This window comes from Lepidochelys olivacea (assembly GCF_965140295.1).
Source record: "Lepidochelys olivacea isolate rLepOli2 genome assembly, chromosome: 11".
NCBI lineage: Eukaryota > Metazoa > Chordata > Testudines > Cheloniidae > Lepidochelys > Lepidochelys olivacea.
The window spans coordinates 60,780,791-60,797,546 of NC_140421.1; the positions used below are offsets into that span (position 1 = coordinate 60,780,791).

At 44.2% G+C, this 16,756-nt stretch overlaps 1 protein-coding gene across 2 annotated transcripts in view; it reads left to right on the forward strand.

The window, feature by feature from the left end:
- Positions 1 to 16,756, forward strand: part of FAM117B (family with sequence similarity 117 member B) — a 98,525-nt gene that overhangs the window by 35,317 nt on the left and 46,452 nt on the right. For both annotated transcript variants that reach the window (XM_084643389.1, XM_084643390.1), the window contains exons 2-3: positions 2,058 to 2,209; positions 12,066 to 12,158. In XM_084643389.1, coding sequence (XP_084499515.1) covers positions 2,058 to 2,209; positions 12,066 to 12,158 — 245 coding nt within the window. The remainder of the gene's footprint in view (positions 1 to 2,057; positions 2,210 to 12,065; positions 12,159 to 16,756) is intronic.

The window sequence follows — 16,756 nt, forward strand, 5'->3', positions numbered from 1 at the left end:
GCATATGTATTGTGCTGCTAAATCCATATAAAGAATGAATGCCCTCCCTAGCCACGTTCTGCTCCTTTAAGGAGCAGGGTGCAGCTCTACCCCCTCCAGAGGGGGGGGCTAGCCTCCCCAACTCTTTCCAGTACCCCGTACCTGCTAAAAAAAAATCTCTTGCCGGTACTGCGTATTGGAGCGTACCACCCTACTTCCGCTTTCCCACCATCCACCTGATAGAGTGTGACTTGCTAATCTCCGACAAGTAGAAATGCACAGAGGACCTCCAAGAAGAAAAAGGTTACTTATCAGTAACTGTTCTTTGGGAACTGCTTCTGTGCAGTCACACTTGTTAGGGGGCTTATTCCTTCACCCACTTACTTCCCTGGTCCTTCTCACATGAACAGAGAGCAACAATACCCGAAGTCCAAAGGTGCAAACAATTCGATGTTTATTGGGGTGAACTTCCAGCAAGCATGATTCCAGTTTCCTTCCTTAGTATCCTCCTTCCCAGCTCTGACACCACAGAGCCTTACACCTATGTCCCTGTTCCGATTCCTGCCCTTAGCCAAGCATGATTCCAACTTCCTTACCCCCATTCCCTGTTCCCATCTCCTCCTTTAGCAAAACATGATTCCAATTTTCTTACCCCCATTCCCTGTTCCCATCCCACATGCCCACCCCCACCCACACCCACACCCCGTCACTTCCTCATTGACTACAGATTATATAGTAAAACTTGAGTTCTGCTTAGCTATACCTTAACCAATCATTTTCCTGAAATTTAACTAACCAATCCTAACATATTGTAACATGATTATGTAACCAATTATATCCCACCACCTCAATTAGTTTACACCCAGCAAAATTAATTATACAGCAGACAGGAACAATCACAGAACCAGACAGAGATTATACAGACAAACAACAGCAAAGTGGGAACTATAATGACAAAACAATACAGAAGTGAGGATTTCACATCCCAGCTATTGATAAGTGAGTTCTTGCCACACCTACCCCCTACTTAGGATTTGTATATAATCCAGGATCCTGTCCTTAGAGAGAAGAAACAGAGGCATTTGGGAAGGTGCACTCCTTTATATAGAGTAGGGTGAGGACTTCACTTATGCATCAGAATGCTCATGTACACACACATCTTTCCCTCCTGTACTGCTTTTCAGTGCTGTTTCACAACTTGACTGTATTCCACAAGTCTGAATGCACAGTGGTGCCTCTCTAAGAACAAGCTGTTGGTAACCTGTTTTCTGAGACTACCCCATTTATTCTCTGTATGGAGGACAAACATTCTATGCATTATTTTAAAACCATATTATAGGTAGATCGCATTTTGAGTCTAAATTACTTGTTCTTCCAATATTAGGAAAACAAATCTAAATATTTTGCACACTGAAATGTCTAGTAACTAAAATATTAACTCTTTATCTTTACATCTATGAAGTGTCTCATTCTGAACTCTGATCATGTGCATTTCTTCTTTTTTTGCTAGATTACCATAGGCGTAGTCCAAAGTCATAAGCAGCCTCATGCATAACTGTCCATCAGGATGGCTGTCTTCTGCTTAGTAGTATAAGCTCAGTTTTGTTGATCACTGTGGAAATAAACTATGCAGTAGTTGGCATATGGATCAACAGCCTGGGCTTTAAAAATAAATCCAATGTTAAATTGGGCATAAATTTTGGTAGTACTTAAAAGTCACAGCAAAAAACCAACAAAAACGCCCTAATATTGGTAATTACTTTGTCTGTGCTTTTGTAGGGAAACTTTGAAAACGCGTTTCATGAGAGCAATGTAATCAGGAACAAACAAGTACAGCAACAAAAAAAGCAAATTCTGAGCTTAATTTTCAAGTGGTCACTCATAGCTCCTTAATTATAGAGGCAGCTAGTAGCGTATAGTACAGCGCACGCACACATTTTGTGTTTGTGTGCGCTCTGTACCGAATACATAGCAATTCTATTTCCAGTATGGCTAACTGAAAATTTGCTTTATTGAATTTTACTTGTACTTGATACACACACTTTGCTCATGAAATTTTATTATTTTGATTTTTCTAGTTGACAAATCACGACCGCCTTCATCAAGCCCATCCAGTATAATTCGCCGTACTTCCTCACTGGATACACTTGCTGCTCCCTACCTCGCTGGACAATGGCCTCGTGATAATCATGGACTGGCTGCTCCCTGTATGAGGGACAAAGCCACACAGGTAAGACAGTTTTGTTAGGTGTGTATTTAAGTGTAAGAGGCTTTTATTTTTTTTCTGTATACATTCACTTTCCAAGCTCACTTCTTTGGAATTTTCCTTCCCTTCCCAAATTCCTGGAGAGAGTTTGTTTTTCTGTTTATTCCCAAGTTCCCTTGCACGTGCCCTCTTACCCCCCTTCCCCCCCCCCAAAAAAAGGGCAGAAGAGAGAAAATCTACCTCTGTCACTCATTTAAAGTCAGAAAGGCACTGGTACATCATGCATCTAAACTTGTTTTTTATTGCTCAAACTTCAAGTGCAGATTAGAGGACCACATTGGTAATATTACATAGTAGTAATATTGGTAATATTAATATTAAACTATTACATGGGTATTGCATGACATTTTATTTGTATAGCTCCTTAATTATAGAGGCAGCTAGTAGTGATTCCTATACATAGGTTGCTCAACACTTTCCATTATCAGGCATTCTTGTGACTTTTTGCCTTTGAGAAGCATTAACTCCTTTATGGTTGGCAGCAGGCTTTTGATGTTCAGCAAAGAGAAACCTCTCAGGTTATGGAAGTACCTTTTCTTTTGTTCTGTGAAATTCTAAGCGGATTTAGCTGAATTGCAAAGTATTTTAAAATCACCATATCTGAACGCTTGCTTGTGTGGGAATAAGTGCCATAGGAACCCTATGAAACAGGGAATCTGTAGAGAGCATCAGAATCCCTCACTGCTGCTTGTATGTTAAGGAAGAAGGCAGCCATTTTTTATATTCTTTAGACCATGACATAGAATTAGAATTATTTTCTCTAGCTTTTCCTACAGGATTTGTAGTAATTTGTACACCAAACCATTTTAAAAATATGTAACAAAATGTAAAAGCATGATCCAGTCTTTTGCTACTGATGTCAGCACTGTGATGAATTCAGACCAACCTGTAGAAGTAGACTATCAGCTTCTGTACTGAACACAGCATTCAAAAACACTTGCATTTAGAAATAGGGAGTTGCTTACCATATATACTCTATCATAAGCTGATTTGTTTATAAACCAGCCGCCCCCAAGATGGATAAGTAAAAATGGAAAATTTTTAAGACCCATTCATAAGCTGACCCTATAATTCAGGGGTCGGCAAACTTTTTGGCTCCTGGGCCATCAGGATAAGCTGCTGGTGGGCCGAGATGGTTTGCTTACCTCGAGCGTCCGCAGGCACGGAGATAATCCTAAGTAAACAAAGTGTCCCGGTGCCCCAGCTGCTTACCCTGACAGGCTGGGACAGCAACTGGTGGGGAAACTTTTTGGTGGGGAGAAGCTGGGGGTCAGGGGAGTAACCCCTGTGACTACCCACCCCTAGCCCAGGACCCCCACACTCTCTCCATCCCATCCCTTCCCACCTTATCTGAGGAGGGCCAGGGGAGGATGTCTCTGGCCTGGCCACAGCCTGCTCTGGTGGGCCAGACCAGGCGGCACGGCTGCTTCAGAGGCTGGGCGGAGAGCAGCATGGCCAGAAGTAGAGAGACTCTGGCTCTGCTGGCTACGCTGCCTCTCCTTGTCCCCTCTGTTGGGAGGAGGGGCTGCGTCCCACCTCTCCCTCTCTATACCCGTTCATAAGCCGACCCCCTTCTCTGATGCTTCCCTTTTTTACTAAAAAAAATTTGGCTTATGAACGAGTATATATGGTAATTTTGTAATTGTTAAACATTTTGGCATATTTCTATGTTCTTTATAGCAAGAAATGGAAAGCAGCATTCTCTGATCAGCAACTTTTAAAACTTCCTACTCTCACCCAATTTTAGAAGAATATATAGAATTGTCATCCCTCCCTACTTTCTTCCACCCCTTCTCCAACACAAATAATCAAGGCAGGAAAGTAACTTAGAACATTACTAAGATTAAACATACTATTTTACCTTTACAGTTTCCAAACTTAACATCCCCTTACAATTTCTTTACATATTGGCACTCCAGGGTAGTATTTTCAAGGGGGCTAACACTCTGTTGTGGGCTTCAGTGGTGGGCGTATTCTCACAGCATAGCATATTCTGGGATGTCGTAATTGAGTAGGAACTGGTGTCTAGGTGTCAAAGTCTTGACAAAAGAGAAGTGTATTTTGGAGGGAAAAAAACTTGGTCATTTGAGTGGTTTCAGCTCATTTATCCCTTGCAACAGAGATGTAGGGGTTTTGTTTTAATGTAGAACATAAGAAACTATTCTCCAATTGCTCACACGTAAGTCACATTTTTATTTCATCTAGCCAGTTATACAGTGGAGTCGCATCTTACGTGGGGGTTAGGTTCTAAAGTCAGCACGTAAGGCAAAAATCGCATATAGTCAAAAAGAGGGAGAGATGAAAGAATAAAAAAGGGAGAAAGACAACTTCACCGTCGTTATGCGCAAACTGGAGTGCCTCGGGATGGCCAGGAGCATTGTCTATGATCAGCAACACTTTAAAGTCAAGTCCCTTTCTCTTCGAGGTACTGCTTGACCTCCAGAATGAAACACTTGTGGAACCAATCCAGAAATAATGCTGCCGTCACCGAAGCCTTTTTATTTGATTGCAAGAACACAGGCTGGCTTTGAATTCCTTCTCATCAGAAGGCTGTCCCTCTTCGGTGGGAGGTTTGAACAGCGCGTAGAGGCTAAGAGCCTTTTCTTGCAATGTGTTGCCATCGATAGGCACACGTTTATGGTTCATGTCTTCTAGCCATAAGTTTAATACCTTTTCAGTCTTCACTAAAGTCTTATCATGCACCTGGCTCATCACCTTAGCAGTTATTGGAGCACTTGATGTCATGGCTTGACAAATTTCTCCCTCTCGAATCTTGATGGCCCGGATGCTAGATTTGTTGCAGCCATATTTACATGCCATGTTGGAAACCGACATACCATCTCTCAATAAGTTCAACACAGCCAGTTTTTCCTCCAGCATTGGAACAGATCACTGTTTCTTCAGTTGAGCACCAGATGAAGTAGTTGGCTTGCGTTTAGGGGTCATGTTGTACGAAAAATACGTATCTTTAAGCACTAAAATCACGCTCCCCCTGCTGCCAGCAGGCAGCGATCAATCCAGTGGGGGGGGTCAATTTATCGCGTCTAGTCTAGACACGATAAAATGACCCCAGAGCGCTCTCCCGTTGACTCCTGTACAGTACTCCACCGCCGTAAGTTAGTTAGTTTATTTATTTTGCCGAGCGCGTATAGTTGAATTCACATAAGTTAAATGCTCATATGATGTGACTCCGCTGTACTTGCTGTAAGCATGAGGCTATCTTGATTGTACTTTCCTTGAATGCTTTTCCCTTGAGTGCACTTGGTGCAATAAATCTTCAAAACCATGCGGTGTAAAAGGTTTGGTTTATCAAGACACAGAATAGATGCATTCTGTTCTATGATACTTCATTATTAGTAAAAACTGGAGGCCTTATTGGCTAATGCTTTTAGCAGAATCATGTAAGCAATATCATCCGAGTGTTGGTTTTGACCTCTAAGATCCTTTATAGCTTAGGATCTAGCTACTTGAAATTCTCTGTATCGCTCCGTCTGTGTCTCTGCAGAAATGCTACATCTATAGTTAGCTGGATCTGGATCACCCTTGGTTCAAAAAAGGGGGAGGTGCTCTTTGAGTGGCTCTTCTCCCTCTAATGAGTATTTCAAAAAAACTTCTCGAAGCAATATCCATGAGAGCACTCCCCCTCTTACCCTTCTCCTCAGTGTCAACAAATGTTCTGAGGGCAAGGCTGTATAAGAGTGTGCAATGCCCTCTATCATGTCAGCCACCATGCTACATAAGAACGGTCATACTGGGTCAGACCAAAGATCCATCTAGCCCAGTATCCTGTCTTCTGACAATGGCCAATGCTAGGTGCCCCAGAGGGAATGAACAGAACAGGTAATCATCAAGTGATCCATTCCCTGCCTCCTATTCCCAGCTTCTGGCAAACAGAGGTTAGGGACACCATCCCTGCGCATCCTGGCTAATAACCATTGATGAACCTATTCTCCATGAATTTATCTAGTTGTGGTTTGTCCTTTTTTGTTTTGTTTTTTTAACCCTGTTATAGTCTGTGCTAGACTGAAGTGGACCACTCTGATCTGTTCACATATGAGGTTTTTCTCCATTCTTTGCTAATCATTTAGGATGGTTGTAGTTCAGTGCTGAGTATGGACAATTAACTTAAATTAGTAGTTCAGTTCCAGGTTATGATGGAACTGAAGAAAAAGAAGAAACTGGAGTTCAAGAGATGTGCTTCATGCCTAGCTGTCTTCCCAGCGTTGGATGACCATGTTAGGTGCCTGAAGTGCTCAGGGGAGTACCGTTTTTCTTCTGGGTGTTCTGTCGGCCGGAGTTTCATACCCAGAGCTTGCAAAAGGCAGAACAGGTTGCAAGTGCTTTTCCTTGAGTCTTGTACCCTCTGGATCCAGTGTCTAAGGGCTTGTCTTCGCTACAGATTCTTGTCTATATAAGCTACGCAATTTGAGTTACGTTGGTAACGTAATTCAAGTCAGTGTAGCTTAGATCTGCATACCACGGGATCCATACTATGTTATGTCAGCGGGAGAGGCTCTCCTGCCAATGTTGCTTCCGCCTCTCGTTGGAGTGGAGTACAGAAATTGATGGAAGAGCACTCTCCCATTGATTGAGAATGTCTTCACTAGATTCGCTAAATCGATGCCGCTGTATCGATTGCAGCAGCACTAATTTAGCTCTGTAGTGAAGACAAGCCCTAAGAGGCCAATTTTGGCTCCTGTAACTTCCTCCAGCAAGCCAAAGCACCTTAAAGGGTCTAGAAAATCAGAACCCTCATTGGGTACAGCTCCTGATCCTGCTGCTTAAGCAGTCAGGTCTTTAAAGGTACTGTTATTGATAGAGAAGGGCGGACTGCCTATGACATAACTGAGAGCCATGTTGTTGACTCAAGCTGTGTTGGTTCCAAAGAGGAAGGCAAAGAAAAAGACAGCCACTGTTAGCAGTGCCAGATCCTGCATGTCCGATTTGTCAGATCCTTCTGATTCTGACAGGGCCTCTATGGCTCCAAAACCAAGTCTGGTTCCATTTTCAGCTTCGAGAACCAAAGGGGAAGATTTGAATATTTCACTAGATCCTGTGCCAACCAGGTCTTTGGTTCCTGTTTCAAACCCTGCTCCGGTTCTGGGTTCCTCTTTGGATCCAAAGAGGACCTTTACTTTAGTGGCTGATGTATGCTGTTTTACTTCTGAGCATTCCTCAGATCTGAGTGAGAAACAGAGGGTCTTGTGGAAGAATTACAAAGAAAACCTATTAAAACAATAAAAGCATCTACACCAGGATGGCCAACCTGAGCCTGAGAAGGAGCTAGAATTTACCATGTACATTGCCAAAGAGTCACAGTAATATGGTGTGTATGTGTATGTATGTATGCACACACATAATTTGATTATGTGTATTTATTATGCATTTATAATGTGTAGTTAACAATAATAATAACTTGTCTTAACCTTTTACTTAGTGGGACTTTTGGCATTCTTTGCTTTCAACAATTTCCTTAAGGTTTGGTTTGTGTTGAGTTGTGCTCACATACAGCAGTACTCTTAAATGGCTGTCTGTCAAAACGGATCAGTGCTTGGATTTCACATGTTTGAGTGCTGAGAAAACAGACTCACAAAGATAAGTTGAGGCAAACATTGAGATTAATTTTAGGGCTGCACTTCTGATGTTGGGGTATTTATCCTTTGGTACAGAGTTCCAGAAAGTAAGGGTCCCCTCTGTCTTCTGAACAGATTTCAATCTGTCATCTTCCAAAAGTTCTGTTTCCATCTGGAATATTGCTTCGTCAGTGACTAATGGGGGATTCAGACAATTGGCTTCAGCACCAAAACGGTCAATCAGAAATCTGATTTGAGGTCTTTTTTACTGCAAAACTTGGAATCTTTCCTCAAAACTGTCCTTAGGATCTTTAATCATGCTCGCATATCTAGTTGTGCTCTGTTTCAGAGATTCTGCTGCATCTTCTTTTGATCTGGCTTGAGGTTATGATATTGAGGAAAAGTGTGTCAGCTCTCCCTCAAGCATTGTCTGTGAAACAGCTGCAGTTTGTTCATGAATGCAAATACGCTTTGCACTAGATCAGACAGCAACCAGAATTTTCCTTGTAAGTCCACTTTAGTTCATCCAACTGCAGCAGCATGTCTGCAAGAAATGCCAAAGCCAAAACCCACCCAGGATCTGTAAGATCAGGGTATATTCTGTGTGCTGCTTCTCCATAAACAATTTTACTGGTTCCAGGAGCTCGAAAAAACGGGAAATAACTTTACCTCTCGAGAGTCATCAAACTGTGCAGTGAAATGGCAAATTGGCAGGGAAGTCATCTTCATCCAAATCTTCTATTAGTTTTTGAAATTGTCTGTGATTGAGTACATTTGAGTGAAAGAAATTTACAATGTGCAGGACTGGTTTCATGATGTGATCAAATTTGAGATTTTTAGATACCAGTTTCTTCCAATGAATAATACAGTGAAATGTCCAAAATTTGGGAAAGTTCTTGTCAGACTTACAAAGCCCTACTAATCCATTCACAGATCCCACATGGACGGAGCCCCGTCCATTGCAATGGCACTGAACTTCTGTAAAGGGAAGTGGAGTTTCGCAACTAACATCATCAATGCCTCCTTTAGATCTCATCCACGAGTTCTATCCTTTAGTGGCATGATATCGAGGAGTTCGCTTTACGACACAGTCTGGACAAATACTGATAATTGAGGTTTATTCTGTACATTTCATGACTCATCCAAAGCAATGCTCAAATACACTGTTGAAGTTGCAAGTACGGTTGCGATTCGATGTCACTATTCAGGTCAGAGATTGTGTTTTATTATGTGGGATGAAAGCTACAGGCCAGACATTTTCTTCTGTAGATTCTCCTTCTCTGGTGACAGGATTGAAATCACATCAGTGAGGCATGTTTTTATAAACTCGCCTTCAGAGTAGGGCTTTTTTTGTACTGGCTATGTGCCGGGCCACATAATAGGACACTAACGTTGCAGTCTGCAATCAGTTGGCAAATCTGGTGAAGAATTGGGCTTCTACATATGTTTGTTTTTTCAAAGTTTTCAGTTCAGAACCTTGTAGGAATTCTTGATCCATATGTGCATGACTAGAAGCAAACTTGCAGCGTCATTTCGAAGATTTGAACTGAGAGATACACATCTGGCAAAGACGACACATGACCTTACCATTATGTTCAGTGAAATAGTACTTATTCTCCCACTCCTATTGGAAGCCTCAGTTTTCATCTGTGTATTTTCTTTTCCATTTTCACTTGCCTTCCATTGTTAGATGATGTAAGAAAAATTTTGATTAAAAATTTCCACACCAGCTAGTCACTGTGTGCTTTATTGAAGGGGACACAGGCGCCAGCCAGGGGTTGCTGGAACCCTGGCTCTGCCCCAGGCCCCGCCTCCCATCCCATTCGGGCCCCCATCCCCCAGTGAGCCATGTCCTCACTCCCTCCCTCCCTCCCCCGAAAGCCACCTCAATGCCGCGAAACAGCTGATCACAGCAGGTGGGAGACGCACTGGGGGAGGGAGAGAGAGAGAGGGCTGTGATAGGGCTGCTGGTGGGTGCCAAGCACCCATCATTTTTTTCCCCAGAGTCGGCTACTGGCACACTGTGCCACGTCGTGGCCTTGCCTGAGGTGATAAAGGGCACGGTGGGCTATCGGCATCTCCAGTTCCTTCTCACCGCCTCATGGTCTGAGCCAGAGCTTCTACTCTCCAATTGTCCTTGAGACACGCTTTCCGAAACTCTTCAAAACCTATCCTATGCAGGAGCTGCATATTATCTTCTGAAGAGCCGCATGCGGCTCTGGAGCTGCCAATTGGCCACCACTGATCTACACACATGCTGATAAGCTTACAAGAGATCATGCCCAACTCTAAGAAGGGCTGTGGCAGGTAGGTGCTCAGTCCTTCAAACTTCACGATGGGTAGGGTTTTTCCTGTAGTCACAAGCTCATACCAGATTTTGCTCAGAAAAAACACCCGTGAATCTGTTTGTTTCCTTTACGCAGTTTAGTTCTTTGATTTTGGAACTCTGGGAACAGGTAATCGCCAGACAAAGGTTCCCTCCTAAGGACGAAACTTTGAAAGGCTGAGTTCTTGCATAAACGGAGGATGTATGTTTGCATATACCTTCCCGCCCCACCCCCTAAGAATTTTTCTGGGAAACCCACCTAACTTTGTCCCGTAAATTCATTCTTGTCTGGCACATAGTTTCATGTAGCCTTTTGAAGCTCATGACACTTCCCAGGATTTATATTGGTCATGTCTCCCCCTATAGAAATTGCATATAATTCCACAATACATGAATTTTGCAACTTGATACAGTGGACTCCAAACCTTCTAAAACTTCATTCAGTAAGGTTTTTCAAGAATGTTGCAGGAAATGGCTGCATCTGTCACAATAGCCTCTTTCTGTATTCAGAACAGGATTTGAATAGTATACAACTAAATATACACACATTGAACAATGAAGATAAAACAAACTCTTGAATAGTTGGTCATTTGGTAAGAACCATCTGTTCTGTGCACTCAATGAGGCAGATGACCTGTGGAAAAAATATGTGATAATGTAATTAAAGACAGTATCATAATGCATACATGCCAGGAGGTCTAATTAAGGTTGCCCAGGCAACTTAATTCTAGTATTTCCTGACTTGAGTGCTCAACTATAGGTTATAGTATAGTTGTTTGTGTGATATTGCAATAATTAATTGTGCAGTATTGCTTATATACTAGAAAGTTTGCTTGTGGCATGTCTACACTACAAACTTAAGTCGATCTAATGTTAGGCTGACTTACAGCCACCACAGTAATTATTACAGTGGTTCATGTCCATGCTGGCCTCTTTCTGTTGGTGGTACACATCCACTGATTTAAGAGGGGCAGTGTAAGGAGCTGAGAGAGCCTGAGCTGTCAGCTCTGTGTGCAGCTCCCTGATGGGAGCCTCGCCCCATTCCCCCCCAGACTCCCTGCTGGGAGCACGGCTGCCCCCTGGGCTTCCGTGGGGAACTGTATGCCCAGAGCTCAGGCAGCAGCCCAGCTCAGGGTGAGGAGTCCAGAGCCTCCACAGGAGCCCGGCTTGGGGAAGGGAGCCCCCTACCCGCCCCAGATGTGAGCCGGGCTCTCTTGTCAATTTCCTGGCTCCACCATGGAGCCATGAAATTGATAAGAATGAGAGCCAACACTTGATATAAGTAACCTGCAGTGTCTATATGGACACTGCATTGCCCGAACTACACTGACATGTTTCTCATGGAGGTAGTTATGTCGCTGTAATAGGGCACTTATATCGGTGACAGCAAGGCTATATTGTGGAAACTGACCTAATTAGGTCAATGTAAGCTGCTTTACATTGACCTAACTCTGTAGTGTAGACCAGGCCTTTTGTCACATACTAGAGCAGGACTAGAAATGTCTGTTAACACATAGGATCAAATTAATCCCTGGTCTGAGCACTAAAGTGGTTGGGACTTGTACCCACTTAAACCTAATGGGCCAAATTCTTTCCGTGTTTTAAGTGACACTAAATTAGAATTAATACTTCTGTTATAGTTGGGGTGATAAGTGTTCATATGAAATAGGGAAGAGACCTACTATGTAGATTATAGGAGTGGCTGAGGTGACATCTTCATACTGATTACTTGTAGGAATATCAGAGGTGCCATAGAGGGCTTTCATTCAGTGACTTGTGCTTTCCAGCAGTGTCTGTATCCAGAAAATCATAATTGCATGCCCTCTCTTAGCTTACTTGTTTCTAATTTCTTTTTTCTTTTGTTTTTTGGCAAGAATAAGCATACTCTTTTAAAATTAATCCTTCAATCTTCTTGTTACAGACAGAGAGTGCCTGGGCTGAAGAATATTTAGAAAAGAAGAAAGGATCTCACAAGCGTTCAGCATCCTGGGGCAGCACAGACCAACTCAAGGAGGTCAGGAAAGCTATTGTTTGAAATAAAGTTGGGTCAGGCTTGTTGCCTGCATACTTTATTACCATGAGATTTGAAGAAAGTGCAAATGTTTGTGTTTAGTATTGCCATATAAGGATTGGAGGTGGAGAAAATAGAAATATAGAATGGCTAATCTGTTATAAAACAAACCAAAAAAAATCCCTTGGACATCTTCTGTTTTTTAACTGATAGGATCCCCGTGCAAGACACCAATATTTAATGAAGTGGGGTAGGGAAAGCAACAAGAAATCAAGGAAGTATCTGTTAGCTGAGAGAGGAATTCAAATGGTCATATAATTCCTGTCAAACTTAATTCTCCTTTGAGTGATGATCCAATATTGTATTCCAGTAAGGGTTATGCGCCATGTGCCCCGAGCCGGAGCTTTTGAAAGTAGTACTGTTCGGTGGTCCGGACATGCACACTGTGCCACATCATGGCCTTGCCTGAGGTGATAAAGGGCACAGTGGGCTATCGGCATCTCCAGTTCCTTCTCACCGCCTCATGGTCTGAGCCAGAGCTTCTACTGTCCAATCGTCCTTGTGACACAGGTTTTGAAGAGTTTCAGAAACAATCCTTAGTACTGTTAGTAGTTTAGATTTCTTAGTTCTGTATTTACTTTTTTCTTTTCTGTTCATTTCTTCCTTTCATACCAGATTTAAGACTTGGGACACTGCTTCGGTGGTCTTTCCTGCCAAACATTAACCCACCCCGACACCTGGGCGTGGGTACTAGGTTGTGCTGAAGTTGCCAGGGTTCAAAACTTGTGATTCCTGCTCTCACTCATTTTCTATCAGCACGTGCACCAGCATGTACTGCTTGGGGGAAGTCCCACATTGCGTCCAGGTACGGTATCTGCCTCCCCTGCTCTTACTAGGGAGAACCAGACACTCCGCATCAGGAAACACCTTATGGAGGCTGGATTCTGGTTGGGGAAACCCCCCTGGTACATTGGCCTGAACAGGCAAAGAGTGCCCTCTCTTCTGTGGAACCCTACCTTGGGGCCTAGTCATGAACCAAGGAAGCATGCACATAAGCATGGCAGAAAATCTTCCTCCAAATCTAATGTGGACTCTGCACCATCCACAATTCCTGGCCATGAAGTATCCATGCGTTAGAAGTCTCACAAGAATGAGAAATGGCAGCATTGATCACTAGTTCCACAGGTACCGATCACAGACCCAGCGACTCCACCGGCATCCTCTGAACCATCGGTCTCCAGACAGATGCAGTTCCTGATACCAACTCCTCCAGCGGAACGAATACCTTTGACCTCTGGGAGAATTGGAGGTTCCCTAGATCCCCATGAGTTATTCACAATCTATGACCACCAATCCGATCACCAAGTTGAAGGGACCCTTTGCCCGCTATGCTCTTGCCACCTCCTGTTCCAACAGTCCTAATGCCACCGCCATTTGGTGAGGTTTCTGACTCCTCTGATTTGGACCATATGGATCTCTGACAGAGTCCACTGCTCCTGTTCCTGAAGCTTGACTACTGGAAGGTTCCGACAACACTGGGGCACTTCCCCACCTTGCTTTGCCTGCAGATCTTGTATCTGGCACTGTGGTCCTAAGCTGCACAACAGCAGGGTCAACCGGGTTGGCCCTACCGGAGCTCCTGGCCACAATATTCACCCTCTGAACAGTCCCGCTCGGTCTGGGAGGACTCCCCCACTTCATCACCACAACCCTCGTCAGGTAAGCACTCTAACATAGCCCTGGATGCTGCACCGATTAGCCCAATTCCAACGGTACTGACAGATCCTGAGAGGCATCCCTCATCTTGCCCAGATGCAGCTGCCTCTTCAATCCCCTTCTTCCCCACTGGATGACTATTGCCAGTTCCAGGAATTGCTGCGGAGAATAGCTAATGCCCTACACATTACCTTAGAGGAGACTAGACAGTCAATACCAGCTGCTTGATATCTTGCACACTTTGGTATTGGTGAGAGTGGCCTTACCAATCAACGATGCCATCCTCCAACTGTCATGCCTGGTATTGAACATCCAGCCACATGTGCACCTGCCCCAAAAGGGGCTGAGAAGAGATACTATGTCCCCACCAAAGGGTTAGCGTTCCTGTTCTCTCCTCCACCACCAAACTCATTGATTATTCAGGTGGTCTCAGAACATTCCAAACAAGCTTGACCCCATTCAATAGAGAGGGTTAGAGGCTAGACCTCATGGGCAAAAATGTGGTCTCGGTGGAACTCCAGTTTTGTATTTCAAACTACTTAGTCCTGATGTCCAAATATGATTTTATGAACTATGGGAGATTGGCACAGTTTGCGATCCTGCAATGGTAGCTTATCTGCAATCAATTCCAGGCAGTCTTGGAGGAGGGCAGGTTACTCACCAGATCCATGCTTCAGGCAGCAGTGGACTCCATAGATAGTCTCTTGTTTCTTGGCAACAGGAATTGTCATGAGGAGAGAATCCTGGTTACGCTCCTCTAGCAAAACCACTGTAAAAGACTTCCCATTCAATGAATCGCACCTCTTCAATCAGGAAACGGATGAGTCCCTAAACTCCCTAAGGTCTCTGGGCATCTACACACTAGCACCTAAGAGGAAATTCTACTGCCCACCCCAATCATATAGTTACAGGGCCGCCGCAGCTATACCACCAAGATACCTATGAGCCTCTTCAAAAGCACCCTAAGGTCCATAGGCCACGTCAACTTATGTCAACTGCCCAGCCATCAGCGCAACACATCCAAACATCATGTAAACATTATTTCTGAGTGTCCTTAGAGAGCCGTTAACGGCTCCATACACCAATGCCCATTTACCCTATCCTATTCGGGGAGCCACCTCTGACTCTTCTGCCAGCATGGAAAGCCATAACAATGGACAAGTGGGTCCTAGATATAATCCAGAGCAGCTATATCATAGAGTTCATGGCATCTCGCCCTTCTCCTCGGTCCACACGTACTCGACGACCTCCTCCAACTAGAGGTCAACTCCCTATTGCAGAGGGGAACTGTGGAGCTAATCTCAGACTCCTTTCAAGGAAGATGGTTCTCCTCGAGATACTTCCTAGTTCCCAAAAAGACTGGAGGGTGGAGACCGATATTAGGTCTCTGATGCCTCAATTGCTCGATTTTCCAAACCAAGATTTTGCGTGGTCACACTTGCAACAGCCATTCCCTCCTTAGAAAAAGGATGTGGTTGATGGCTCTTGATATGCATATCATACCTACTTCCATATCAATATACACCCAACTCATGGAAGGTTCCTGAGGTTCAAGGTGGGGCCTTGGCATCTTCAATACAGGGTCCGATCCTACAGACTCACCACTGCCCCACGAGTATTCACAACAGGATTCTCTGTAGTGGCAGCCCATCTTAGACATCAGGGTCCTTGTTTTCCTCTATCTAGACGACTGGCTGATAGCAGCACAGTCTAAAGAAGAGGCCCAGAAGGTGACATCGCAGCTGCTTCTACTCCTCTCCTTCCTAGGGGTTAATGTCAATGCTGAAAAATCAATTTTAAACCCTACGCAATCCCTAGAGTTCATAGAAGCTCACATAGACACAACCTCCGCCCAAGCTTATCTACCAAGGGAAAGATTCCAGACAATGAGGGAATTAATCACTTTGACTTTGGCCAAAACCTGACTCTCTTGGGACATATGGCAGTCTGAACATAAATCACGCCATTCGCTCGCCTACACCTGCGCTGCCTTCAACTCTGGTTACATAGGTCTACTCCCCCATGCATCAATCCATGCACCCTGTGCTCCACCTGTCACCAGAAGTTCTTTCCTCACTCCAATGTTGGATGAACTCACTATGAATCTGCTCAGGGATGAGCTTCCTCCCATCCTCACCCACCATGACCATCATAAGTGATGCATTCCTCATGGGCTGGGATGCCCACATGGGCAAACACATGACACAAGATACCTGGACAGCATGAGAGTCCAGGATGCAGATAAATATATTGTAACTCTGGGCAGTATGCAGAGCTTGCCAGGCGTTCCTGCCAACCATCCAAAATCAACACGTTCCTGTCATATCAGATACCACCCCCACAGGCTTTTACATAAACAAACAAGAGGGGACAAGATCCAGAGCCTTGTGTGCGGAAGCTATCCACCTTTGGGAATGGTGAATCACACACCGTATTCTTTTGACAGCAGCCTATCTACCGGGCACCAGAACACAATTGCTAATGCTGTCAGCAGAAACTTTGCAACCTATCACAAATGGGAGTTGCTTGACTCTCTAATCGTGGACATATTTGGCCAGGGGAAACCCCAGTGAGGGATCTTTCCTCATCCCACAACAATAACAAATGCTGTTCAATATTGTTCAAAGGGAGGATTTGGAACTCAATCACAGGGGGACGCCGAAGTCTTCAATCGGTCATACCAGATGAATGATGCCTCTCCCCCCGCTTTATCTCTTCTACAGCAGGTGGTCCACAAGATCAGATGGCAGAAGGCAACAGCCATGCTGATAGCCTCTTTTTCTTTGGGTGCTTGTTCATGTCAATTCCAATCAGGTTTCTCCATGGCATGCTGTGGTTCCCTGCGTTTAAAAGTTGAGGCCTGTGGTAAATGCATGCCTGAAAGT